We start from the raw sequence: 27071 nt of genomic DNA, 5'->3' as shown, positions 1-27071 counted from the left end.
TATAATAAAAATAGGTGAACAGACCTCATCTGTAGGCTTCACATATTCTCTACAAAAGACTTAAGCAGTAATGTTTTATAAAAATAAAAAGGCGAAGAAATACATTTAAAAATCAGAAGTCATTCCGTACCAATTGGCCAAACAGCAAAATTTTAGGGATTAGTATTTGATACTCACTTGAACTGGAAAGCCCACATAACATAAATGAAATCAAAATGTACAAGAGCATTAAACCTAATTAAAAAACTATTGAACACTACTCTGGGAGCCAATAGACATACCCTTACTGCACTGTATAAAGCAACAGTGCTGTCTGACATTGATTATGGATGCAAAATATATGGCTCAGCATCAGACACAGCACTGAAAACGTTAGACTCAGTTCATAATGAAGGCCTTAGAATATGTTCAGGAGCTATTCGATCATCACCAACATCTTCCTTACAAGTTGAATGTAGTGAACTATCTCTCTCTCTCTCCATAGAGAGCTAGTAACAATGAGGAGTGCTCTGAAAATTCAGACAAATGATTCTCCAACCAAAAAATCATTTGGATTAAGAGATGTGTTTATAAACAGTCATCCACCTCCTTTCCCAATTAGAGCTAGAAGATTGTTTGAGTCACTGAATATAAATATACAGTTACTTTAATATTAAAATTACCTCCTCCTTGGGCAATGAATAAAATGAGAATTGGTACACACTTAAAATATTTATCAAAAAGTTATTCATATACCTCAAAACACTATAGACAACATACAGTAGAACATATAATCCGAAAAGGTGCACATTACGCAAAATACACTGACGGATCTGAGTCACAATACGGAGTGGGATGTGCTGCAGTATCCCCAGACAAAATGTATCAGTTCTCTCTACAAGATGATGCCTCAGTATTTACAGCTGAGTTATGTGCAATATCATCCGCCATAAAAATAGTTAGAGAAGCCTCGTGTAATAATTTTGTGATTTATAGTGACTCCAGAAGCGCTATAGAAGCTTTTCAAAGCTATAATAAAAACAATAATACTGTACAAGAAATTAAGTTTTCACTCCATAAATTGCATAATAATGGAAAAAATATTGAAATATGTTGGATCCCTTCCCATGTAGGGATTAACGGAAATGAAGAGGCTGATAAAGCAGCTAAAGAAGCAGTCCACATGACAAGAGCAAATGTAGACATTCATATTAGTGACTGTATAAGATATAAAAAAACAATCATTTTAAGTAAATGACAAAACATATGGAATGAAGAATCTGAATATAATAAATTAAAACAGATAAAATCCAGTGTTGTAAAATGGAGTTCGTCATATCAGAGAGAGAGACACACACAAGTAATTCTGACACATCTTCGAATAGGCCATACTCGTTTGACACAAGGACACTTAATGAACAGTCCATGTGGACCTCCTCCCAAATGCCCAGATTGCAAAGTGTTTATAACTGTAAAACATGTATTGTGTGAATATCCAAAATATAACCTGGAGCAATTATGAAAATTTGGAAATAGACTAATGAAGGAAATTTTGTCAGAATCTATTACGTTTTCAGTAATACCAGTTTTAATGTTCATGAGGAGCTGTGATTTAATTGATAAAATATAAAAAGCAAATAATAGAAATACGAATTTTAAAACAACTAAATTTTAAAATTTTAATAAATTTATTTTAAATTTTAATATACCTTTTTAGTGAGAATATATAGAAGCGTGAGTATGTATGTATTTATTGTGTGAGTGTGTTCCAGTATGTGAGTATATGCCTTTGTGCAGTTTTTAATTTCACTTTCATTCATTCATCACTATATTGAATGACCTATTTGGTCCCAGTGCTAGGCTTCTAGCCTAGACCTGTCATTTCATCCAAATCCTTCAGGCCAGCCTTATGAGAGCTGATAGTCAGCTCAGTGGTCTAGTTAAACTGTATTAATAATAATAAAAGTACAAAATGGGGCACAGTAAGCAAGACAAAGTTCACACTGGGGATTCCGGATATCTTGACCAGATATGGCACCTGTAGTTTGCAGGAAGGTGGAACCGTTGACCTACAGGTAATTTCACACAACAGGTATTCGCAACACGGATCTGCAAAGCAGGGGATGTTGTAATATACGACGGAATTTCGAGTGACAGTTAAGTTGGAATACGTAAGCAAATAATAACACTGATCTTTGACACTAGTAATGATAATCCATTGCATGTTAACATTTATAGTCAAGGCAAACATGAGACTAACACTGGTATTGCAGTATTGATAAATCAAACACCACAGTCAAAATCACAAGAATCTCTGAGGGATAATTCAAAGGGGTATGGGTATGGAAATGGGAGAACAGGTGGAAAATTCAGGAAAAAGGTAAAATGGTGAGGCTGGACAAACAACTTCCAATCACATTACCTTAGTCCATGGACAAGACTTGAGTAGAACAGAGCCAGTTTCCTGTAGCTGGAGCATCAGTGGAAACTTTGGCGTGCATAGTCCCCATCATAGAGAAATCAGAGGAAGCGGAAGGCTGCTGCTGGGCCACGGAGTCATCAGCACTCAAAGGGCAAGGTGGTTAGTTAGGACCACCTTCAGAGTGACGGCATCAGAAAGACATCTAGCAGGAACTCTATTGGAGTCCCTATCCAAACAGGCTTCTCGACTGGAAGACATTGTAAGATACATTAGCAAAGGACGTCCCTTCAGAGCTCGTATTTATACTGCAAACGGTGCTGACTGTGGTTGTGTTTTGACAGTACCCCCTTAATGGGGTCATCTATTGTCCTCTTCTTGGGCAAGCGGATAATCCTGGAGAGGTCGAGAGCTGGCCGATAAAAGGTTCAAGGGGGAGAGGGGACAATAATGAGATAATTAGGTTTGAGAGATGAGGCTGAGTGGGAAGAGACGCCGGTGTGGGTCAAGTCAAGGAGGTGACCCGCAATGGCATGGCAGGTAGCTGATCAGAGGGGGAATTTCCTCAGATGGCTCTTGTGGAAAATTGGCTGGGGGATGTTTAACAATATTAGAACTGTGTGAAGTCTCAAAGGGTTCTCTTTAATGTGCAAAGGGCTACTTACTTTCCCCTCGAGTGAGGATTACAGTAATACTTCGATCTTACATGATTCGAGTTGCGCAAATTCACACACACACAAACTTTTCACTGGAACCTAACTAATGGGCATACGCGATTTTTTCACAGACACACGAAATTCTCGAGAAACCCTGCAGAAGTGGGTATGTTAAATTTTGAAGTAATTTACAAGTTTTCATGCTTTTATGTGTAAAATCTGTATGAAAAATGCATTTCATGCTTTTATGTGTAAAATCTGTATGAAAAATGCATTTCATGTTTTAATGTGCAAAATCTGTATGAAAAATGCATTTCATGCTTTTATGTGTAAAATCTCTATGAAAAAATGTATTTCATGCTTTCATGTGTAAAATCTGTATCGAAAATGTATTATTTTTATTTTTGTACATGCATAAATATGATGCAAAGGTAATTTCAGCACATTCAGTTAGTGTACTTTTACAAGATGTGATACCCATTTGCAAAGTTACTATACTTTTCAAAGATGATACCCCTGCAGAAAATGCATGTTTAATGTTTGAAGTACATTTATAAGTTTTCATGCTTTTAACTGTAAAATCGATATGGAAAATTTATATTTATATTTTTGTACATAAATATCATACAAGTATTATGTCCATTTGCAAAGTCTTTGTCACAAGGACTCTACATGACCTTGAGGTGAGGTTGTTCAGTCGCGCTCATTTGATAAAATGAATTCGTTAATGTAATATCAGAGATGTAACTAAGAGTTGTGTAAGTGTCATTCTTTGAAAATTACTTTGTTAACCTCGGAGGAAAATGCTGGTGCAATCTGTATGTGCATGAAATTACAGGACATTCAGTTGGTGTACTTTTTACAAGATGTGATACCCTTTAGTTACTGCATTTTTCAAAGATGGTACCCTGTAGAAAGTGTGTTTAATTTTTAAGTTTTCACCATGTTTTTAGGTGTAAAATCAGAATGGAAAATTTGTATTTATATATTTGCACATAAATACGTTACAAAAGCAGTACAGTTACTTTATTACAGTATCTCTCTCTCTCTCTCTCTCTCTCTCTCTCTCTCTCTCTCTCTCTCTCTCTCTCTCTCTCTCTCTCTCTCTCTCTCTCTCTCTCTCTCGTAGTTAGCTCAAACATACTTTTACAACTTATTATTTCTCTGTACGTCATTACCTGTACAGTATATAATTTTAAATTGATTGAATTTTACCTGTACTGTACTACCATCTACGAACATTATGTACATGTTTTCGATATTTTATGGAATTGTACTTTTGTTATGATTGTGACACATGACGTTTTGCCTAGTGACGCAAAGAAAACGGCTTTTACTCTAAGTGACAAAGAAAACGGCATCCCATGAATTAGGGGTAACATTAGTATACGTACGCACCTACTGTAAATGCGCTATTATGAAACTGTGCAGTACTCAATTTTTATGTCACCCATTTACTGTATTCCTTTTTTAAGGGTAATAAGCTAAATTTTAAATAAAATTACACTAACTTTAGTTCATTTAAAAGTTAGCTTAATACTTTGGGAGCATGATTAGGGTCATGTTTAGTACTTAAACTCTGGAAATAAACATTTATTAGCATTTTTAAAGACCATGCCAAACTTACGCGAAAATTCACCTTGCATGAGGGGCTCCGGAACCTAACCTCGCGTAAGTTCGAGGTATGACTGTATTAGGTCGGGCCAGGGGTTGTTAATGTCTGTGGGTATGATCACAAATTTACCTCCTCATTTGACACCTGGGTTGTCATTATTGGAAAGGGTAAGGCATGGGAAAACGTCAAATGGACTACACAAAAATGTCTCGTATTTCTTTTACTTTACGTTATGTTATATTGAACTACCAGGATGGGAAAAGGAAAAAGTCAGCGATCAAAAGGACGTTTGTATCAATATCAAAACTAGAATGTATATTACGCAGTGTTACAATGCATCAGAAGAGGTCATCATGTGGTGGTTATATATAGGATACCTAAATCAAAACATCTAATGAAAGTTTCAGCAAATGCCGCACAAAGTTAGGTATTGTTCATAAGGCCTCATATATTTATAACAGTGATAAAATCAGTGCAGCCTGTTTTAGGTCATTTGTATTCCTTTACTGGAATACTGTTCTCCGGTGTGGATGTCTGCTTCTGCCAGAGATTTATTTCTTTTAGTTAGAGTGGTTTGTGGTGGTAGATTTCTGTTTCCTAATAGTAGCGGTTATGACTTGGACCATCGACGGATGGTTTTTTGTTTATCACTTTTTCATAAGTTGTATTTCAACAGAGATCTTTCACATTCACAATTGATCCCTGATAAGATCCAACGGTACAAGATAAGATCCAACAGTACATGAACAGGAATAAAGGATACCAACAGAACAAACTCTTCAGAACCAACCAGAAAAGACTTTACAGCCACGTAAGAGGGGAAGACAACCACCAGGAAAACATATGGAGCAATCCAGTGTCACACAACAAACATGCAACATGGCTCCAGGAAGTCAAGGCAGAAGAAATGAGGAAAGTAAAACAAAGATATACCGAAATCACTACAGACACAGACACCAACTAAAGAAAATGCCCAACTGGGAAGCCCCAGGTCCCGATGAAGTCTAGTATCCATGAAAACTTCAAGGCTCTACACCCACAAATAGCAGAACAACTCCAGCATTGTATCACAAACCATCATGCACCCAAATGGATGACCACAGGGAGAACATCCTCAGTACAGAAAGACAAAAACAAGGGAAATATAGGAAGTAACTAGTGGCCTATCACCTGCCTACCAATAATGCGGAAGTTATTAAAAGGTATCATTAGTGAAAGGTTATGCAACTAATTACCTAGAGGATACAAACACCATCCCCCACCAACAGAAAGGCTGCAGAAGACAAAATGGTAATGAAGAATAGTAAGGGAAGGAGAACCAGCCTAAGCATGACATGGATTGACTACAAGAAAGCTTCGACATGATACTGCACACGTGGCTAATAGAATGACTGAAAATATATAGGGCATAGGAAAACACCATCAGCTTCCTAAAAATACAATGTGCAACTGGAATGCAGTACTTACAAGCTCTGGGGTAAGACTAGCAGAGGTTAACATCAGGAGAGGGATCTTTCAAGGCGACTCACTGTCCTCACTGCTCTTCATAGTAGCCATGATTTCTACTGCAGAAGATGGATGCTGGGTACCAGCTCGAGAAAGGGTGCAACAATTAACCATCTGATGTTCATGGACGACATCAAGCTGTATGGTAAGAGCTTCAAGGAAATAGATACCCTATTCCAGACTGTAAGAATTGTATCTGGGGACATGAGGATGGAGTTTGGAATAGAAAAATGCGCCTTGGTCAACGTACAGAAAGGCAAAGTGACAAGGACTGCAGGGATAAAGTTACTAGATGGGAACAGCATCAAACACATGTATAAGACAGGATACAAATACCTGAGAATAATAGAAGGAGAAGATATAAAACACCAAGAGATAGACATGATTAGGAAAGAATATATACAGAGACTTAAGGCGATACTCAAATCAAAACTCAACGCCGGAAACATGACGAAAGCCATAAATACGTGGGCAGTACCAGTAATCAGATACAGCGCAGGAGTAGTGGAGTGGACGAAGGCTGAACTCCTCAACATAGACCAAAAAACTAGGAAACGCATGGCAATACACAAAGCACTACACCCAAGAGCAAATACAGACAGACTATACATAACACAAAAAGGAGCGGGGAGAGGTCAAATAAACATAGAGGACTGCATCAGCATCGAGAGCAGAGCACTGGGGCAATATCTGAAAACCAGTGAAGACGATTGGCTAAGAAGTGCATGGGAAGAAGGACTGATAAAAGTAGACGAAGACCCAGAAATATACAGAGAAAGGAGAACGAAAAACAGAAAAGAGGAATGGTATGGCAAATCAATGCACAGACAGTACATGAGGCAGACTAAAGAACTGGCCAGTGATGAAACATGGCAATGGCTACAGAGGGGAGAACTCAAGAAGGAAACAGAAGGAATGCTAACAGCAGCACAAGATCAGGCCCTCACAGCAAGATATGTCCAATGAACAATAGATGGAAATAACATCTGTTAACAAGCTTCAAGGACATTTTCCAGTTGGCAATGGGAATACTCTCATGTAAAAGACTGGTTGTTCATATACGAAACAAACCCTTTGTCTTAACTTTAGGGTAAACTTCTGGCGCCAGCTGGAATTCAGTAAAATCAATACAATTGTATATGCAAGGGACTAGTGGCATCTGTCCATAGTCACAAGTCATTTGGGACCACCCACACCCAAGCAGTACTCCGTGACTTCATGAGGTACTCTTACCGCCTTTGAGAGAGGATGTGTTGTTCTTTCTATCCTCTATAAAGCTGGTTTGGTTTGCTCGGTTTTGCTTTCTTTCTGTGTTTCAGTGTGTGGTTTTCTGCTGTTTGTGGATGTGTGCTTGGATATAATGGATCCTCTTAACCCTCCTGTGAGTGTATCTCCTGGATCTCGGAAAAAGGAAATGTCCGGTGTTGATGGCTTTCCTTGTTCTCATTTCCTAACTTCATTGAATATGGATCCTCATCCAATGTGTAGTAGATGCAGAGAGAATGTATATAATGCAACTAATCCTTGTTCTGTATGTCGTGATTGGTCAGTGGAACAATGGAAGAGGTTTTATGGGAAGGGTCAGCATAAGATTGGAAGTGACTCCATCTTGGATTGATGGGGAGTCATCTTCAGTTTCCTTTGTTCATTCTTGTTGTGATCCTGTCCTTTTCTTAGAGAGGCCTGTTCCAGTTGTTTCACCTCCTGTAATAGAAGTCTCCCGTGCCCCTTCCTGTTCGTTCATAGATTCATCGGGGGATGCATTTGGAAGGGTTTTTGGCAATTATATGCTTTCCCTTTGGGGGGTGGGGGGGTTATCTCCTTCTTTGTCTCATTTTCTAGCTCCAGATGCTCAGAGGATGGTGAGCATTTGGTCCTCGCTGGGCCTAACAGGGGTACCAACCTTGGATGCCCTGTTGTCTCTCATCTCAGACTGGGTTGTTGCAGACTTTTTTTTCAGCACAGGCCGGGTCAAGAAAGAAGTGTCCAAGAATACAATCTTGTTTTTGCTATGAGATATGATCATGAATGCTTATTCACCTGCATCAGGAGCTTCAGACAATGTCATGCAGGCAAGAGCGCATGCCATTAGTGGTCTAAGCTCCTCATTGGCATTGAAGAAGAATCTGTCTGTTCATAGAATTCTGAAAGCTGGTGTGTGGCGTTGCCAAACCACTTTTACTTCCTTGTACTTGAAGGACATTGCCCATAGGTCCTAGGATACTTTTCCTTGGGTCGGTGGTGGCTGCTCAACAGGTGTAGCTCAGCCAGTGCCCTGGCAGGTCAGTTTGTATCTAGTCTAAGATGATGGTATGAAAGTGAAATGAATGAGATGGTCTTTTTTTTTTTTTTTTTTCTTCTTTACCTGCCGGCAGTAAGGAGAGGGTTCTGTCAAGAGCTGGAACTGACGTGATACAGGTGAGTGCAGTGGCCATACTGTTAGAGTAATTGTTAATGTAAGTTTCCTTTCATTAGCAATATATTCCTCTCTTTAGCAAGGAGAGAGAGGAATGATAACAAACCTACATTAGTGGCTACGTTGGTTTGTTATAAGAACACATAGCCTCTTGTCTTCTGCATATGCAGTAAACTGTGACATTGCATTGAAACCTGGAAGTCTGATCCCAGGATATACATATACAAACTCAGAAATAAAGGTCATGTTTCTTAGAAATATCTTATTCAAAAGAATGACTGGGTGTGGCAAACCTCCAGTCAGTTAATTTACTTACCTCCCACCAAGAATAAGTCTATCCACATGTTAAGACTGAGGGTTTGTTTTGTATATGAACAAATGACAAATTTATTAAATTAATTTGTATTTTTCCTAACTAACAAACCTTAGGTCTTAACATTTAAGGCCCACCTCTAACCTCCCATCTGACAGCTTACCCTGGGTTGGAAGAATAACTGATGGAGTGAAGGAATACTGCATGGGTGTGGGTGGTCCCACAGGACTCGTGACTAAGGATAGATGCCACTAGTCCCTTGTGTATACAATTTTATTGATTTTACCAGATTCCAGCTGGCACTAGAAGTTTATCCTAATGTTAAGACCTCCAGTTTGATAGTTATGAAAAATACAAATTAATTTAATAAATTTGTCATTTTATATATACATTGTTTAGAAAAATGCAGATTGTCTTAAGATTTTTTTTATATTTTCCAGCTTGGTTGGAATATTGACCAGTAACAACCATATTGTTTTTAACCCTTAAACGCCGAGCCTCTATTTACAAAAGTGTCTGCTGTATGCCGGCGGCGTTCGGGAGTTAGCTCTGAAGCGGATAAAAAGTGTTTTTCAAAAAATCACAGCACGCTTAGTTTTTAAGATTAAGAGTTCATTTTAGGCTCCTTGTTTTTGTCATTGCCTGAAGTTTAGTATGCAACCATCAGAAATGAAAAAAATATCATCATCATATATAAATATTGAAATATATGACAGCGCAAAAAAAAAATTTCATATATAATTGTATACAAATCGCGCTGTGAGCAAAACGGTTAAAGCTAATGAGTTATTTTTTTTCTTTGTATTGTACACTAAATTGCGATGATTTTGGTATATAACAAATTGTAAAATGATCAAAGCAACACAGAGAAAATATTATCACAAAATGATGCATGAATTCGTAATGAGCAGATGTAAATAAAAGTTTTTTTAAAAATTCACCATAAATCGAAATATTGTGCTAGAGACTTCCCGTTTGTTGCAAAATGAAGGTAATTGATTGAATATTACTAGACTGTAAGTGTTTTAGCTTACAATTGCATTTTTTTACCATTTCAGTCGAGTAAAGTTGACCGAAGGTCGAATTTTTTCTATTTATCGTGATTTATATGAAAATATTTCAAAACTGATAAAAACTACAACCATGAGTTATTTTTTGTTGTATTCTACATGAAACTGCACACATTTACATATATAAAACTTTATGTAACGACTAATATAAAACGGTGCAAACATTACGACAAAGTGACGAAAGAATTTCTGAGATGTTCGGCGAAGTTACACATGAAATAAGGAAAAGTTTTTTCAAAAATTCACCATAAATCAAAATATTGTGCTAGAGACTTCCAATTTGTTGCAAAATGAAGGTAAATGATTGAATATTACTAGAATGTAAGAGTTTAGCTAACAATTACGTTTTTCGACCATTTCGGTCGAGTCAAAGTTGACCAAAGGTTGGAATTTTGGCACTTATCATGATTTATATGAAAATATTTCCAAACTGATAAAAGCTAAAACCATGCGTTATGTTTTGTTGTATTCTACATGAAATTGCACACATTTTCATATATAAAACTTATATAACAACTAATATAAAATGGTGCAAACATTATGACAAAGTGACAAAAGAATTTCTGAGATGTTTGGCAGAGTTACATATTGTGGACGTAAGGAAAAAAGTTTTTTTTTTTAAAATTCACCATAAATCGAAATATTGTTCTAGAGACTTCCAATTTGTTGCAAAATGAAGGTAAATGATTGAATATTACTAGAATGTAAGAGTTTTAGCTTACAATTACATTTTTTCGACCATTTCGGTTGAGTCAAAGTTGACCGAAGGTTGAAATTTTGGCACTTATCGTGATTTATATGAAAATATTTCCAAACTGATAAAAGCTACAACCTTGAGTTATTTTTTGTTGTATTCTACATGAAATTGCGCACATTTTCATATAGAAAACTTTATGTAACGGGTAATATAAAACGGTGCAAACATTACGACAACGTGTCAAAAGAATTTCTGAGATGTTCGGCCGAGTTACCGCATGCGGACGTAAAGAAAAAGGTTTTTTCAAAAATTAACCATAAATCGAAATATTGTGCTAGAGACTTCCAATTTGTTGCAAAATGAAGGTAAATGATTGAATATTACTATAATGTAAGAGTTTTAGCTTACAATTGCATTTTTCGACAATTTCGGTTGAGTCAAAGTTGACCAAAGGTTGAAATTTTGGCAGTTATCGTGATTTATATGAAAATATTTCCAAACTGATAAAAGCTACAACCATGAGTTGTTTTTTGTTGTATTTTACATGAAATTGCGCACATTTTCATATAGAAAACTTTATGTAACGGGTAATATAAAACGGTGCAAAAACTACGGCAAAATGACGAAAGAATTTCTGAAATTTTCGGCCCAGTTACCGTGGGGACGTAAGAAAACAGTTTTTTCAAAAATTCACCATAAATCGAAATATTGTGCTAGAGACTTCCAGTTTGTTGCAAAATGAAGGTAAATGATTGAATATTAATAGAATGTAAGAGTTTTAGCTTACAATTGAGTTTTTTGACCATTTCGGTTGAGTCATATTTGACCGAAGGTTGAAATTTTTTGTAGTCGACGTACGGTACGTCCACTCGTCAAGAAGAGCCTAAAATTCAGTTTTATTTGCTATTTAGCTTAAGGCTCGTGCTCAAACTAGTTTTGCTTCTCTGTGTCTGAGCTGCCACTTTGTATTTTCTCTTCAATATTGACTTCTCATGCTTTACTTTTAAAAATCTGTGAATCATTTGTGGTTTTCAGGGTTGAACTTTCATGAGAAAAGCATTTATGTGTTGAAATTTAGAATATTTTCTTTACAGGCGGTGTGTGTTGATTCATGTACCAACTGATGCACAAAAGTTTGACACACTCTGCATGATGGCAAGGAAACTATATGCATTTGTTGCTGATGAAGCAAAAGGAGAAAATACTGACAAACTTAGCATGCAGCAAGTAACACTTGGGGGTTATACTTTCCTGCAGTACACAAAGGAATTATTGGTTGACTACCTTGTAACCATGAAGTATCAAATAATCAAGATGAGGAAAAAAAATGGAGACACCTGGAAGCTATCTGATAGTAAGTACCAAATCCTATATAGTAATTTTTCTTTTGCTTTTATTTCCTGGTATAAAATAAAAACAAGTTTAGTGTGTGTATCATATGTTTGTGACATTTATTGAGTACCTTGTACTATATTGCAAAGATAATTGATTACCTTCAGTATTGTGAACCTTTTGGCTTTTTTGTCAAGTAGCATTCTTAACCCTTAAGGGATGGGCTAAATATATACAGGCAGTCCCTGGTTTACGACGGGGGTTCCGTTTTTCCGCCGCGTCGTAAACCGAAAAATTGTCGAAAATCGTCAAAAATCCTAAGAAAACCTTACTTTTAATGCTTTGGGTGTATTGAAAATGATGTAAACTGCATTTTTATTGAGTTTTTCATAAAAAAACCAATTTTTATTATTCTGCTGTTTTGGAGCCATATTTCTTCCGTCGGATCGGTGTACAACGCGCGTCGTAACCCCGAACATGCGTCGTAAACTGGGAAATAATTTCTGATGATTATACTTGAAAAACATTGTAACCTAGGAACGTTGTAAGCGGACCTGTCGTAAACCGGGGACTGCCTGTATCAGCACACCCCCAGACTGGCAAACTTTAAGGTTGGCCAATTTAAGAAAAAAAAAATACATCAATGGAAAGAGGAAGATATGCAAATGCTTATGTTGTAAGAAAAAATTCAAAAAAAAATTTTCCCCACCTTCCACGGGAAGTTGAAAGTGGCTATTTACAACCTTGTGTGGGGCCTCTTTTACAAGACACTTGTACAAATATGCTAATTTTACCAAGCTATGCATGTTTTTTCTAATAATTTAATTTTGTAGAATTATAATTACAGCTCATACAGTATCATAACATAAGAACTAAAATCAGTAACGAATTCTGAGTGTATTTGTTGTAAAATATTTGCATGAGATTTATTGAGATGGGGAGATGCAGTAACTTTTGTGAGGTATACATATTTTTTCTAATATTTTTTTACACTTTTCTTTGCAAAATTACAATTATAGCTGACATACTATCATAAAAAAATAAGAACTAAAACCAACAGCAATCCCTGGGTATATTTATGAGCAAAGAAATAAAAAGATGTCCAGGGGTTGCAGAGACACGGTACATTCTCTTCCGAAATCTTTAGACAAATGGATCAAGTCTCTCCCATGCTGAGCTGATAGTTGCAGTAAGTCATTTATGGACCTTTGAAGTGCTATGAACATCTTTCCTGCTAAGTTTGTTCAAACAGTGTGGCGCAAAATATGATTACTTGTATGAAGAGTCCGTCCATCACCCAAAACCTGTTACTGTATAGATACTCATAAGAGGATTCCCATCCATTAAGGGTTAAACATGACTACCTGAACTGTAGGACTTCATTGACAAGCCAGTTTCACGATCCAGCAACCCAAGTGTGATTGCTAACATGTCATGCAGTTCAGTACTTGTGATCATGATAAGTAAAATTTAATGGTTGTGTTTTAGAAATTTCTTTACTCTAGTTGGGATTTTTCTTGAAGTTAATTTTTAATATGTTGGAAAGGTATTAGTTTGTGTAGTTTAACTTTCTGTGTGCCTTTATGTTGCATGTACAAAATGTTCTTAGATACATTGTTACTTCAACTTAAAGGACAGTTTGGGGGTCTGGCCTCCTGATGATAACAAAATCCAGTAAGTAATGAAGACTCAGGACTTGGTAGTATAGGGTATACTACCTATTCCCTATAGGACACCCTTTAACTACTGCAGCAATTGTGCAAAAATGTTTCTATCTTTCTTCACTCTCTTTTTATGTAGTGCTGCCTCATTGCAAGATTTTAGGAGGGTCTTGTAAGATGTTTTATTATTCCTACAGGTAGGAATTATAAAATGTGAAAAAGTAGCATATGCACTGCAAATGAGTTTTATGTAAATTTGTCTGCTGATTTAATGCTGAGCAAGTAGTTAATATTTTGTGCTGCTTTGTGGTATCTGCATTAAAATTCTAATAAACATTTGTCATCCCCTTCATTTATTCCAGATTTTTGTATGCATATATGTGTGGGTCTTATGAAAGATATGTTACAGCAATATTTTTATTCATTTGTGTTGGTGTTATGTTATAGCAATATTTTTATTTATTTGTTATTATGGTGTACAAAATTTTACAGAATCCTTACAATATCCAAAACATGTTGTATACTACTTGCACTTAGGCTACCGTATATCATAGGTAGAAACCATGGGAAAATATGTAATGCACAGTATTTATTTAGGAAAAGAGAGAGAGAGAGAGAGAGAGAGAGAGAGAGCAGACAGACAGACAGACAGACAGACAAAGGGAGAGGGAGAGAGAGAGAGAGAGAGAGAGAGATTGTTTTGATAGTTAATTCCCTTAATAAAATGTGATATGTGTGTATATCAGGGAATATTGCATAGTGCTCATGTATTTTTTCATTGTTTCAACCAGTGTTATATGGTATAAGAACAGAAAGAGTTTAAAACAGTTTTGTTTTCTTGATGAGGTTCGTCCCCTTGGGTTGATGATACTCTCGTCCTCAGTAGCCTAACACAAGCGCCCTACAAGCCCTTGGACGAAAGCCTTGGACTGAGACCTCACCCAGATGTCGTCTATTTGGGTCTCCCTAGGCCTACCTTGGGCACCCTCTCTGGATGGCCTGTTGTCGCATTGCGTCTCTTCATGCTTACCAGTGTCAGCCCCCTGGAAGACCCCCAGCCTCCACTTTGTTTTTTTCGTGATGCTACCGGCCGGGATGCTTTCATTACTAACTATGCATCATCCTGGGTCGTCTTTACCCGCAGCAATTCCATCCACCCTGGGTCAGACTCCCGCTCCATTGACACACTCCCTGCATCGTCTCTCCACGTGACGACAGTATCCTTGATGTCATTTCCTCCAACTGCTCCCGTGACGTCGCAACCGACTGCTGCTGTGACGTCATCTGCTGCAGTTGGCGATCCTTCAGAGATGTTTGCTCAGACTGTGGTGGACAGACTGGACTCTGTCTTTGGAGAGAGGTATGGTGTTCCTTCTGTAAAGAAAAGGCATAGGCTTCCATCTTCTTCTTCGTCCCTCATCGTCGTCTTCGTTCTCATCGTTGTCTTCGTGGTGATTGTCATCTTCGTCTCCCCCACTCGTGCTCAAGTTAGACGTTGAAGAATTGAAGACTTTGTCGCTTCGCTGTCAGAGAAGCCCAGGACTGTTTCATCAGCTTCTTCCCACGGATGTCTCCAATTCACATACACGGACTTAGTTGTGTCCGTGTTCCTGTGGATGGTGTTCATCGCTCTGCAACCCCTCAGAAGTCGGCTTCAGTTGTTAATTCTTCTCCTCCTCGTTCCATGCAGGTTTGGCGGAAAGATGATAAGATGATTAAGAAGTTGAAAGTTGTGGACCCACCCTCCCATCCCCACCCCGTTAGAAGTCCACTTGTCCCTAGGTTTACAAGACATTCTCCTTTGAGGATTAGGGCTCCCTGTCCTGATTGTGTCGTCTGTGGAAGTGTTCTTAGCCACGTCCATGATGATGGGAACAGACGTTTAGCTTACTGTGAATGTACTTCTAGGACCGTCTGTGGATCTGATAGTGACCATGGATCTCCAGCTCCCAAGAGGCTGAAACGTTCTGTGTCTCGTTCATCCAGGAGAACCCATGTATGTTGTTCATCTTCCCAAGTCTGTGAACTTGACTCACATAGGCCTAGGTCTCGTACATCGGTTTCTCGCTCTCTTGTAAGGGATCACGTATGTTGTTCATCTTCACGCGTCTGTATAAGTGACTCTTCTGGTCCAAGAGCTGATGCATGGCCGTGTTCCTATCGTTCATGGACATGACTGCGTCATTGGCAAGGATAGCCTACGTCCGTCAAGTGATTGGCATCCTCTCTTCCGTCTACTTCAGGGCGTCAGCCTCCTGTGCATGAAGCAGAGGATAGGGAGAGGCAAGAGTTTCTTGCTTCCTACAGGGAGATTATTGATCTCATTCGTGAGTTCAACAGTCTCTCAGGTCTGAGGCTCCTTCTTCAGTGACTCCTATCGGCGTAGAAGCTTTACTTGGACCGAGGAAGGATGTAAGAACTTCTTTTCAGTTACTTTGGGTTTGGGATGGGATAATCATCTGAGTTCCAACAGATCTTTTAAGCTTCTTCCCCCTCCTCTGATTCGTCATTGGAAGTATTACTTAACAAGTCATGTACCTCTGTTGAGTAGACAGCTCAACTCTGATGTCATTTGGTTGAAGCCTGGGTTAACACTGGATTAGGGCTGAGGGTCCTTCTTTAACCTTTCAGGAAGCATCTACCTTTGAGTCGACTGACTCTTCTGCCTTTCAGACTATCTCATGACTAGATTTGTGGTCTTCAGCGGTAGCTAGGATTTCTTCATCCCGTTCTGCAACTTTTGTTTGAAAGTCTGTCTTTCATCAAGTTACTACAATTTGGTGCTAAGACCATATCATACCTATGCCAGTTGAATGCTAATATATGGGCTAACTTCATACTGATGAGAAAGGATGCAGCCCTGTCTAAGGTAGCTAAATCAGTTGATGTGGATTCTTTGCTTTCCTTGTGGAATGGAGATCTCGTAGGATCCCAGCTTCTCCTGCCTACAGAACAACTGGAATCTGCAATCGTCAAACATCACGCCGGCACCAACGATCGTCTTGTCCAATAGGCGGTGGTTAAGTCTTCATCTCGGTCTCACCCTTCTGCTCCAAGACAGTAGGCAGTCTCCTCCCAGGAAGTCTTCAAGACCTGCGGCTTCAACCAAGGTTTCCCAGTACCAAGGATGCAGCCTTAGCAACTTCCCTTTCAATCTTGTCCTTCGAAACCATGGAGGGGGGGTAGGGGCAAGGACACGGGAGGAAGTCAGTAGATTGGGCGCCACTCCCCACATGTTACCACTGGATGGGGGGATGCCTGGCAAGCCACTGGGCTGCGTGGCAGATGCATGGAGTGGAACCGTGGGTAGTAGATGTCCTTTGGGTAGGGTAACTATTTTCCTTCGAATTCCCTCCTCCTCTCTCTGATCGACCTCTCCTGCACCTGATTTACACCCAGGGCTCTCTGAAGCACTTAGCTCTACAAGAGGAAGTGAGGAAGATGATGTACAAACGGGCAGTGGAAAAGGTAGTTCGTCCTTCTCTAGGGTCCTACAGTAGAGTTTTCCTGGTACCAAAAGCCTCTGGTGATTGGAGACCAGTGATAGATCTCTCAACTCTGAACCTTTTCGTCAGAAATCGAAGTTCAGAATGGAGACTCCGGGCAGTCTTAGCAGTCGTAAGGGGACGAATTACTTCATGTTGACCGTAGACTTGAAGGATGCCTACTTTCAGATCCCTATCCACCCTTCATCCAGGAAGTTCCGCTTCAGTCTTGGGAAGCAAGTGTTCCAGTTCAAGGTCCTTTGCTTTGGATTGTCAACAGCTCCACAAGTTTTCACAAGAGTCTTTACCCTAGTGTTGACTTGGGCTCATTTTCAGGGGATTCGCCTGTTGAGATATCTCAACGATTCGTTGGTCTTAGCAAGTTCCCGGGAAAGGCTAATTTGGGACAGGGACCGTCTTCTCCAGTTGTTTCATAACCTAGGCATCATGACAAATCTGGAAAAGTACAATCCTCTTCCCAAGCAGAGGATTCTGTACCTGGGAATGGTGATAGACACAGCCTCATCGAGAGTTTTCCCATCGGACCAGAGGATAAAGAGGTTCAGGGCAGTAGCTTGCTTCTTTCTTTCGAAGAAGGAGCACGCAACTCACCATTGGCAAGCAGTTCTGGGCCTCTTGACTTCTTCTGAGACTAAAGGAGTTTTGGTCCTTAGCAGGAGACTCCCCTCAGCTCCAGGTCCCTCTATCAGCAGAGGTGAGAAGTGACCTCTTGTGATGGTTGGATGATTAGGACCTGACTGTAGGAATTCCTCTTCATTTGCCCCCTCTGGATCTTCTCATGTTCTCGGATGCATCCGCTGAAGGTTGGGTTGCTCATCTGGAAGAGTTCCTGACTTTGGGAGTGTGGAGTGCTCAGGACAAGTGGCTCCACGTCAACATGTTGGAGTTGAAAGCTGCCTTCTTGGGTCTTCAGGAGTTTTGGGAGGGGGTGGTAGGTCACTCCATCATTCTGGTATCCACCAACACTACAGTGGTAGTGTATGGGAACAAGTTCTGTCTCCAGTACAGTACCATGCATGCTAAAGGCACATGATGTCAGAGGAATAGGTTCCTCTCTGGCATTTAAGAAGAACTTGTCTGTTCATAGGATTTTGAATGCTGGTTCTTGGCTTCGTCAGACCACTTTCACTCCTTCTACCTGAAGGACATTGCCCACAGGTCCTTGAACACTTTTTCCTTTGGTCCGGTGGTGGCTGCTCAACAAGTTTTGTAGCTCATCCAGTGCCCCTGGCAGGACAGTTTGTATCTTGCCTAGGATGATAGTGTAGAAGAGAGAATGGGTGAGATGGCTGGTCTCTTTTCTTTTCCTTTTTTCCTTTCTTCTCTATCTATGGCCAGTTTTGAAGAATACGACACATCATATGCTGGAACTGGCTTGATGCAGGTGAGTGTTGCAGCTATGCTGTTACAGCATTTTATGTTCCATACAACTTACAAAATATGCTTCTGAGTAGCATTTACTTCTCTCTCCAGCAAGGGGAGTGAGAAGAGGTGACAAACCCCGTTACCTGTGGCTGGCTTGGTTTGTTGCTTGAACAGATATAGTTCTCTTAGGCTTCCATATATGCAATGAATCTAACATGCTGCATTGTATTTTAACCCAGTGGACTGGGTGTTAGATACCCACTTATCCTACAACTCAGAGACGTAGGTCCTTTTCCTTAGAACCCTAATTTCTAGGAAGAGTGATCAGGTGTGCCAAACCTCCAGTTGGTTCAAGATTCTCATACCTCCCTCCAAGTGTGAGTCTATCCTAATGTTAAGACCAAAGGTTTGTTCCGCGTATGAACAAATGACAAAGTATTAATTAATTTGTATTTTTCATAGCTAACAAATCTGAGGTCTTAGCATAGACTACCCACCTCTTATGTCTTATCCTGGGTTGGAAGAAAGCCTGAATGTTTCACGAGGTTCTAGCTGGGTCTCTGACCCGCTTCCACCTGCGCTGCGTATCAGATGCCACACATTCCTTGCAGATACAATTTGTAATTGTTTTTAAACTGGTTTCAGTTGGTGACAGAAGATTTATCCTAATGTTAAGTCCTCAGGTTTGTTAGCTATGAAAAATACAAATTAATTGAAAATTTGTAATTTAAAGTCTACAGGGAGTCTATAGTTTTTAATTACTTTGATGTTGTTTAATATATAATTTCAATAAATTTGATAGAGAAGACACAGTAGGGAATGAAGAAAGAAGCAAGAAACTATTATGCTTATTAAAGAATACCATACATCAGTTATGTAGGGTGCAACGATAGAGTGATTAAACTGTCAGTAAAATCACTGAGAATTTATTTCATATGGAGTCTTCATAGGAAAATTATCTCTATATTTTTATTTCAGAGGATTTCAGGGATATTGTGTATAAAACAAAGAAGATTGGACCAGCTTTTCAATATCTCTTAGCAACTGGAAATTTGCGCTCAAAGACTGGTTGTGGTCTTATGCAGACTACTGGTAAGATGATTATGTGAAATTTGTGCAGTGATATAAATTTTTCAGTTTTTTATTACAGTAAGCCATTCCTTCGCATCGTAATTTGACATATTATTTTTCAAAATTTGGTGAACTGTATTATTTTATGTAAGTAACTTACCAAGTAATTATATTGCTATTAGTTTATACTTTTGTGGAAGCTTAAGTTTTAAAATTTCGTGGTAGCACTCCATTGTTTTGGTGTTGGTAACTGACTCCGTCCACTTTCAGGAGAATAGGTACAACCCAGCTCAGGAGCTCAATTTGTCCTGCCGCTCAGCAACTGAACATCGGTTGTTGGGTAGCTTTTTATTTTGGTTTGATATCGCTCAGCGACTGAACATCGGTTGTTGGATAGCTTTTATTTTGGTTTGATTTCACCAGTTGGTTGCAGACACTCACTGACTTTTGGTTAAGTACTTGGTTTATTTTGGTAGCACTAATCTTTTTAGCCTGGATAGTTTCCTGATTGTGACTAACTATGTCAGACTCCAGTTCACATAGTATTCGGTATTGCAAAGACCAGACTGACATCTTCCAAATATGACACTCATACGATTTGTAGTTTATTTAGAGGACAAACATGTTCTCCTGACTTGAATTGTGACGAGTGTAGGGAATGGGATCAGGGGACATGGAAAATTTTGAACTCCATTTAGTGAGACTGCAAAGAGACAGAAAGGCAGCTGCTAAAGCCCAGGTTATGTTATCTCATTCTCCTGAAGTACCTGTCCTTTCAACACCTGTGACTACTTTTTCCCCAATTCCAAGTCCTATTACTCCTCCATTAACTCTGTATCTGGCTCCCAAGCTTCCGAGCCCAGTGCCTTAGCCAGCCTTGAAGCCAGGGTAGATAAGAAGTTGACATCTTATTGGATGTTGTCACCCAGTTTGGGGCTTGATTTAAAGATCCTGATGGATCAAATATTTGTGCATAATGTTGGTGCAAGTTTTGTGTCAGTGGAGGTGGCTACTCGTCCAACCGATGCTCCTAGACAAAGGTCCCTGCCAAACTCCCCTAACCCTGGGAGGATCCAAACTGGACGTCCAAGGGAGGTCGGTAGGGTTTGTCCAAGGGTAGTTGCCCCCTTAACCAACCGAGCCTGTTGTGTGTTCCCAGGAATCGGTGGACAGCCACTGGAAAGGTGTCCAGGTGAATGTACATGCCTTGTCGTTGAGTGGCCCCAATTCCAACTTGGGCAGGAGGCGAAGTTGGCGCTTTCCCGACTCTTCCAGTCCATTGAAAAGGCCTGCAGCCCCTGAGCATGCTCCTCTGCTTTCTTGTAAGTGTTCCAGAGATCTGGATCATAGTCCAGAACCATTGTGCAGCTTCCGAACCAGAAAAAGTACCTGATGTCTCCTGAATATTTTATCCCCAAGTGCTCATTTAAGAAGAGTTCGGCGGCCAGTGGCAGCCAGCGCCCAATGGGAGTACGTTCAGTGGCAGTGGAGCGCCCAGGGGAGAAGAGTGTAGTGTGTGTGTGAGCGCCTGGCTGGCGCCAGGTGTTCAGCTGGCATCAGATGACTAGTAGGAGAGACTGCAATGCATTTTCAGCGTTCGTGGTAGATGAGCGCCCAGTGAGTTCCATATGTGTAATGGATTCTGAGGGCCAGGGGCCACAGTGGAGCCAAGCGCTCTGAGCTTCTGTTGGCTCCTGAATGTCCAGTGTTGAAACGTCTTGCTAAACATTCACTTTCTAAGAAGCCACCATTGTTAGATCAGCCTTTAGCCAAGTGTTCACTTGTGTCTGAATGTTCCCAGTCTTGGTGGCTTCGCCTGTGGCTTCTCACCCACCTCTGTCGGCAAATTTGCCTGCTCTTTTGGTGCCACCGTCTGCTAAGCATTCGGTGCCACATGCTGCTCGCCATGAGCGTCCCTTGCAGCTGGATTTGACGACTGTCAGTGTTCCTGTGGTGCAGGATTTATCTTTGGACCCGTTCCAACATGGCCTAGACAATATTGTGGACCTTTGAAAGAAGCCTTCATTTGCAGTTCAGGAGCAACTGGACTTGGTTCCTTCTTCGATTTCGTCCTCAGAAGAAGACTTAGAGAAGGATCAACCCACGTCAGCATATGCTTCTTTGTTGAAGTACTTTTATTTAGTTATCCGACGTCCTTCTCTTTTTTGGCGCCATCATCTCCAGGCTCTGCTTTTATGATGTGGCAGAATTCAAAACACAAAAAAAAACAACACACAACACTCACCCTGATCCTCGGTTGGTGGGAGATGGATTAAGGCCGCCGTAACAACCACAACCGCAAACAACCACAAACACAACAAGGAAATACAAAAAAAGGAAACAGAACACACACACAATAAAACAGCACACCAACAAGAAAAACCAACAACTCCCGGAAAAGCATACGAAAACTGTCCAACACGAAAAACACTGACCGGCACTAGCTCTGACTAAAGACTCAAAAACCGAAAAATCCTTCACATATTCCACAGACAGACAGCGCCGTAAACAAACTAACGACCTCATCCCTCTTCCAACAACCAAAGCACTCACTAACAACGATTACACCCGCTCTCTCTCTCTCTCTCTCTCTCTCTCTCTCTCACACAGACGTTGGGAAATGCTAATTAAAAAACTCACTCATCCCTCTATAATTCTCCCCCCTTTTAGCATTTCCCAACCAACACTTTTCACACTGCATTTAAATTGCCTTACGCAACACCCACGGATGCTCACTAGCAGGTCCTCTAGAACGCGTTCACGGGCACGCAATCATTCTCTCAGACTCGCTCTCTCTTCCAGCAACATTCAGATTTACATTTTCTCCTCCATTCTCTCTCAGATTCACGCTATTTTCTTCACTATTACCACTCTCAATTTCATCCACAATCTCATCTATACCCTCTAACTCGTTCCCAAATACCTCCCCCAATTCTTCAACTAACCCATCCCATTCGCTCATTGACCTTTCCAATTCTTGCAACGATTCATTCATGCTTTCAATCACTCGTATATTACTGCTACGCTCTTACTCTTACACTTTCGCTCATCTCCAACCGTTCACTCACCCCTACACGTTCAGTCAACTCAGTTATATCAAACCCACATATGCTATACGTTCTATTCATACCATCCCATTCATCCGTATTACACGCTTTATCACTCATTTTCACTTTGGCACTCACACCCCTATCACACAACTTACGATCACTCTGTTCACTTACGTTCTTCCCTTTCTTACGTTTCCTACCATACTCTATCAAAACAAATTGCTGATCCTCCATACACAAGCTCTCATGCATACTTGGTTCACCCACATTCGATTTCAACCATTTATACACCCCATTCTCTCTCACATATTCCGGTACATCCTTCCATCTACACAATTGGTTATGATGCGCTCGTATTCCTCTCACACTACCATCTACACATACTTTCCCTACAACATAACTAAGCCCACTGGGACCAACTTCCAACACTTCATACGGACCCTCAAATTTTTCACGCACTTTATTTACATTCAACCACCCTTTCTCGATTACTTCTTTCAACACTTTCTCGCCCACCTTGTAACTTTCAAACCTCTCATGCGCCTTCTTCCATACCTCCTTATCATTCTCAGATATACCCAATCTCGGTCTCACTATCTTTTCAAAATTTAACACATATTTACACGGAGACATACCAATACCCTTATGCACGGTGGCGTTGTATACCCACAACGCTCGCCCAACATTTACATCCCAATCATTATCACATTCACTCATCATACTGTAATATCTCCGTCAACGTTCTCACCATTCGTTCCGCCAATCCATTCGCACTGGGCATATACGGCGAGAATACACATGCTCTATGCCCCAATCACGCAACATATGCTCAAACTCCCATCCAACAAATTCAGGCCCATTGTCACTCAACATTCGCGTCGGCTTGCACACACACATTGGCAATATCACTTGACCCACGTTCTTTCGCCAGTCTCACTCTTTTTGTTCCGAATCACTGCTGCATATGCAAATTTACTCAGATGATCTACCATTACAACCATTCCCACATGTCCTCTAGCATTCACAGGCAACGACACACAATCAATCACAACCATCTCAAATAACTCTTTCATCTGCAATCGCAACACAGGTGGATTCGCATGCACACTTTGATACTTACCCTTCTGACAGTCCGCACACGTAATCGCTACATCCGCACAAATTTTATTCAATCCAGGCACATACAATCTCTCTCATACATTCCCATAATTTATTTTTCCCCAGATGCCCAAACCTATCATGTACTAATAAACACATACCCACGGCTGCATCTTCCAAAAACACTGGCACATACACTTCCCCATCCCACATTCCTTCCTGATGTAAAAAATAAACTATACCTTTACATACAACAAATCTCTTAGCACTTCGCTTATACACTTCTAACTCAGACGGCCAACTTCCTACTCTTACACCCTCTAACACACACTCTCTTAACATACTTATTCTCATGCACTGATTTTGCATCTGCTTACTTTCCTCTTCACTCAACAAATCATTTTCACTCCTTGCAATATCTACCATACCTACAAAACTAGTTTTAGACACATCCCCTCCTTTAACCTTCGTTATTTCCCTGCCGCCCTTTCCTAAAATTCCCCTCCCGACATCCACACTTATATCATGCATTCTCAAAAACTCACATCCCAATAAAATATCATATTTATCATTCGTACTCTCAATCACACAAAAATCACTTTCATCCATCATTACACCCCCAATTTCTAACCATTCACACACTCTTCTAACCACTGCTATCCCTAAATTTCCAATCCCTCTTACTTCCCCCTGACAATTCCTAATTTCACACGTATTCCTCAATTTCTCACATCCATTCTTAAATATGACATTCATACTACACCGGTATCTACTAACGCAATCAATCTTACCCCTTACAACACACTTGCACACTCATGCATTCGTCAGTCTTTCCAGCAAAGCCTCCCTCATGCAACAACCCCTCACGCACATGCATCACACGCACCGCTTGCATCCTGGAGGATCCACCCATTTGAACCCCTTCACACTCAGTTTCCCGACCGCTGTCACAGTCACCCTCTTTCGTCTACATACACTTGATACATGCCCTTCCATTCCACATTCGACACACTTCGCTCTCGGTTCTGAACACATTCTCGCATAATGCCCATTCTTACCACTGCCACATATTACATTCACTCAAACCCCTACAACCATTAGCAATATGACCCACCTGTCCGCACCTGTAGCATTTAACCCCCCTATCTTTCGTACACTCACTTGCAAATGTCCCGATTGCCCACACCAAACACGCTCCTAAAGCCCACCTACACTCATTCTTTGTATGTCCTTCCTTTCCACATCTAAAACACTTCGCTCGACTTCCACTCACCGACCTTCCCCTTTGTACACTACTATCCCTAACCTGTCCAACCCATTGTTCCCTTACAAACCCACCATTCATCCTCACTGGCACCTCCACATTACTTGCTCTTACACTCCTATCTATTACACTATCTGCCATTCTCATTGGGCCCCTCAACACTGCATCCCTAAAGCTTCCAAACTCTGGCACTCTCTCATCTACCCCAGCCCTGACACTCACACTTCTGCTCTCTTTTATAACCCTGTCAAGCTCATAATCTTCTACAGTTTCCAAAATTTCTCCCCAAGTCAACCTTTCACTCGTCCATCTTTTCTTCTCCTTCCGCTTCAAGTTCACAAATTCTCTCACTCCATCTGGCACTGTCTCTAACAACTTTCGTACTAACTCCTTACATTCATCTATCCCATCATCCCCAAACTTCTTCCTCACCAACATCTCCAGCCTACAAGCATACAGTGACAAGGTTTCCCCAGCTTTCATTCTTGCCTCATCAAATCCATTCTTCCTCTTATACTTAACACTCGCTTTCATACGCCTCGCTTGCTCAACTAGTCTAGCTTTCACCTTGTCATACTCAACATCTCCCACACTCATAATAACCCTATACATATCAAGCAAAAACCCAGTCAAATATTCTCCTAATTCTCGTGCCCACACTCTCTTACTCTCCCCATACTTATCCTGACAAAACCTTTCATACTCCCTTAAGAAATCATGCACATTCCTACTTCCATACTCATTATACCTTTCACACTGGGGTATCTCCCTCACATACATAGCCTTTCTCACTTCTTTCTCACTTTCATTCTCACTTTCGCTACTTTCACTCTGTCCTTTCATACCCTCTTCCGAATACAAAGAGTCCACTTCCGCACTTACATTCATCTTACTCATTACACTCTTCTTCCTCTTCTTTTTATCCACTTTTATCCATTCACCTCCATCCACCTCACTATCACTACTATCCTTACCCTCTCCCTTCTTTCCTACCTTTCCCACTTCCTTACCCTTCTTACCAGTTTCCTTTCCTTTTCCCTTCTTCCCTTTTTCTTCCCCTGACTTATCCTTACTTTCCCTCCGTTCCTTCCCTTGCTTTTCATTCCCCTTTTCCTTACCCTGCCTCTCATTCTCTCGTTTCTTACTTCCTATTCCCACATCACTTTCATCACTTACGCTTCCATTCACTTCTTCCTCCTTTTCTTTCTCTCTTGCCCCTTCACACGTTCCAGAGGACCTGCCTCCAACAGCCCCTTCTCCAAAAACACCCTTGAACATACTTTTCACCATTTCTTCCACACCTTTCATTATTCCCTCCAACTTTTTACCCATCCTCTCTTCTGACTCTTTCATCTCCCCTTTCATTTCCTCTTTCGCTCCTTTTACCAACGATCCCATCTCTTCCAACTGAAGCCTCAATCTCTCATTCTCACTCTTTAACCATGCATTCTCCTTTCTCAACCTCACCAGTTCCTCCTCCATCCCTTCCTCCAGTCACACTACCCGCCACCAATCCTAATTGCAACTGCAACACCAGTTGCCCCACGTTGGGCGCCAAATATAATGTGGCGGAATTCAAAACACAAAAAAACAACACACAACACTCACCCTGATCCTCGGTTGGTGGGAGATGGATTAAGGCCGCCAGAATACAACCACAACCGCAAAACAACCACAAACACAACAAGGAAATACAAAAAAGGAAACAGAACACACACAAATAAAACAGCACACCAACAAGAAAAACCAACAACTCCCGGAAAAGCATACACAAAAACTGTCCAACACGAAAAACACTGACCGGCACTAGCTCTGACTAAAGACTCAAAAACCGAAAAATCCTTCACATATTCCACAGACAGACAGCGCCAAAACAAACTAACGACCTCATCCCTCTTCCAACAACCAAAGCACTCACTAACAACGATTACACTCTCTCTCTCTCTCTCTCTCTCTCTCTCTCTCTCTCTCTCTCTCTCTCTCTCTCTCTCTCTCTCTCTCTCTCTCTCTCTCACAGAACGTTGGGAAATGCTAATTAAAAAACTCACTCATC

At 40.4% G+C, this 27071-nt stretch overlaps 1 protein-coding gene across 2 annotated transcripts in view; it reads left to right on the top strand.

Annotated features, from left to right (window-relative positions):
* The window catches only part of RpI135 (RNA polymerase I subunit Rpl135), a 164906-nt gene that overhangs the window by 58773 nt on the left and 79062 nt on the right, over positions 1 to 27071 (top strand). For both annotated transcript variants that reach the window (XM_067083406.1, XM_067083407.1), the window contains 2 exons: positions 11766 to 12025; positions 19514 to 19627. In XM_067083406.1, coding sequence (XP_066939507.1) covers positions 11766 to 12025; positions 19514 to 19627 — 374 coding nt within the window. The remainder of the gene's footprint in view (positions 1 to 11765; positions 12026 to 19513; positions 19628 to 27071) is intronic.

Source organism: Macrobrachium rosenbergii, chromosome 40 (assembly GCF_040412425.1).
Source record: "Macrobrachium rosenbergii isolate ZJJX-2024 chromosome 40, ASM4041242v1, whole genome shotgun sequence".
Taxonomy (NCBI): Eukaryota; Metazoa; Arthropoda; class Malacostraca; order Decapoda; family Palaemonidae; genus Macrobrachium; species Macrobrachium rosenbergii.
This window is presented reverse-complemented; position numbering and strand designations above follow the sequence as displayed.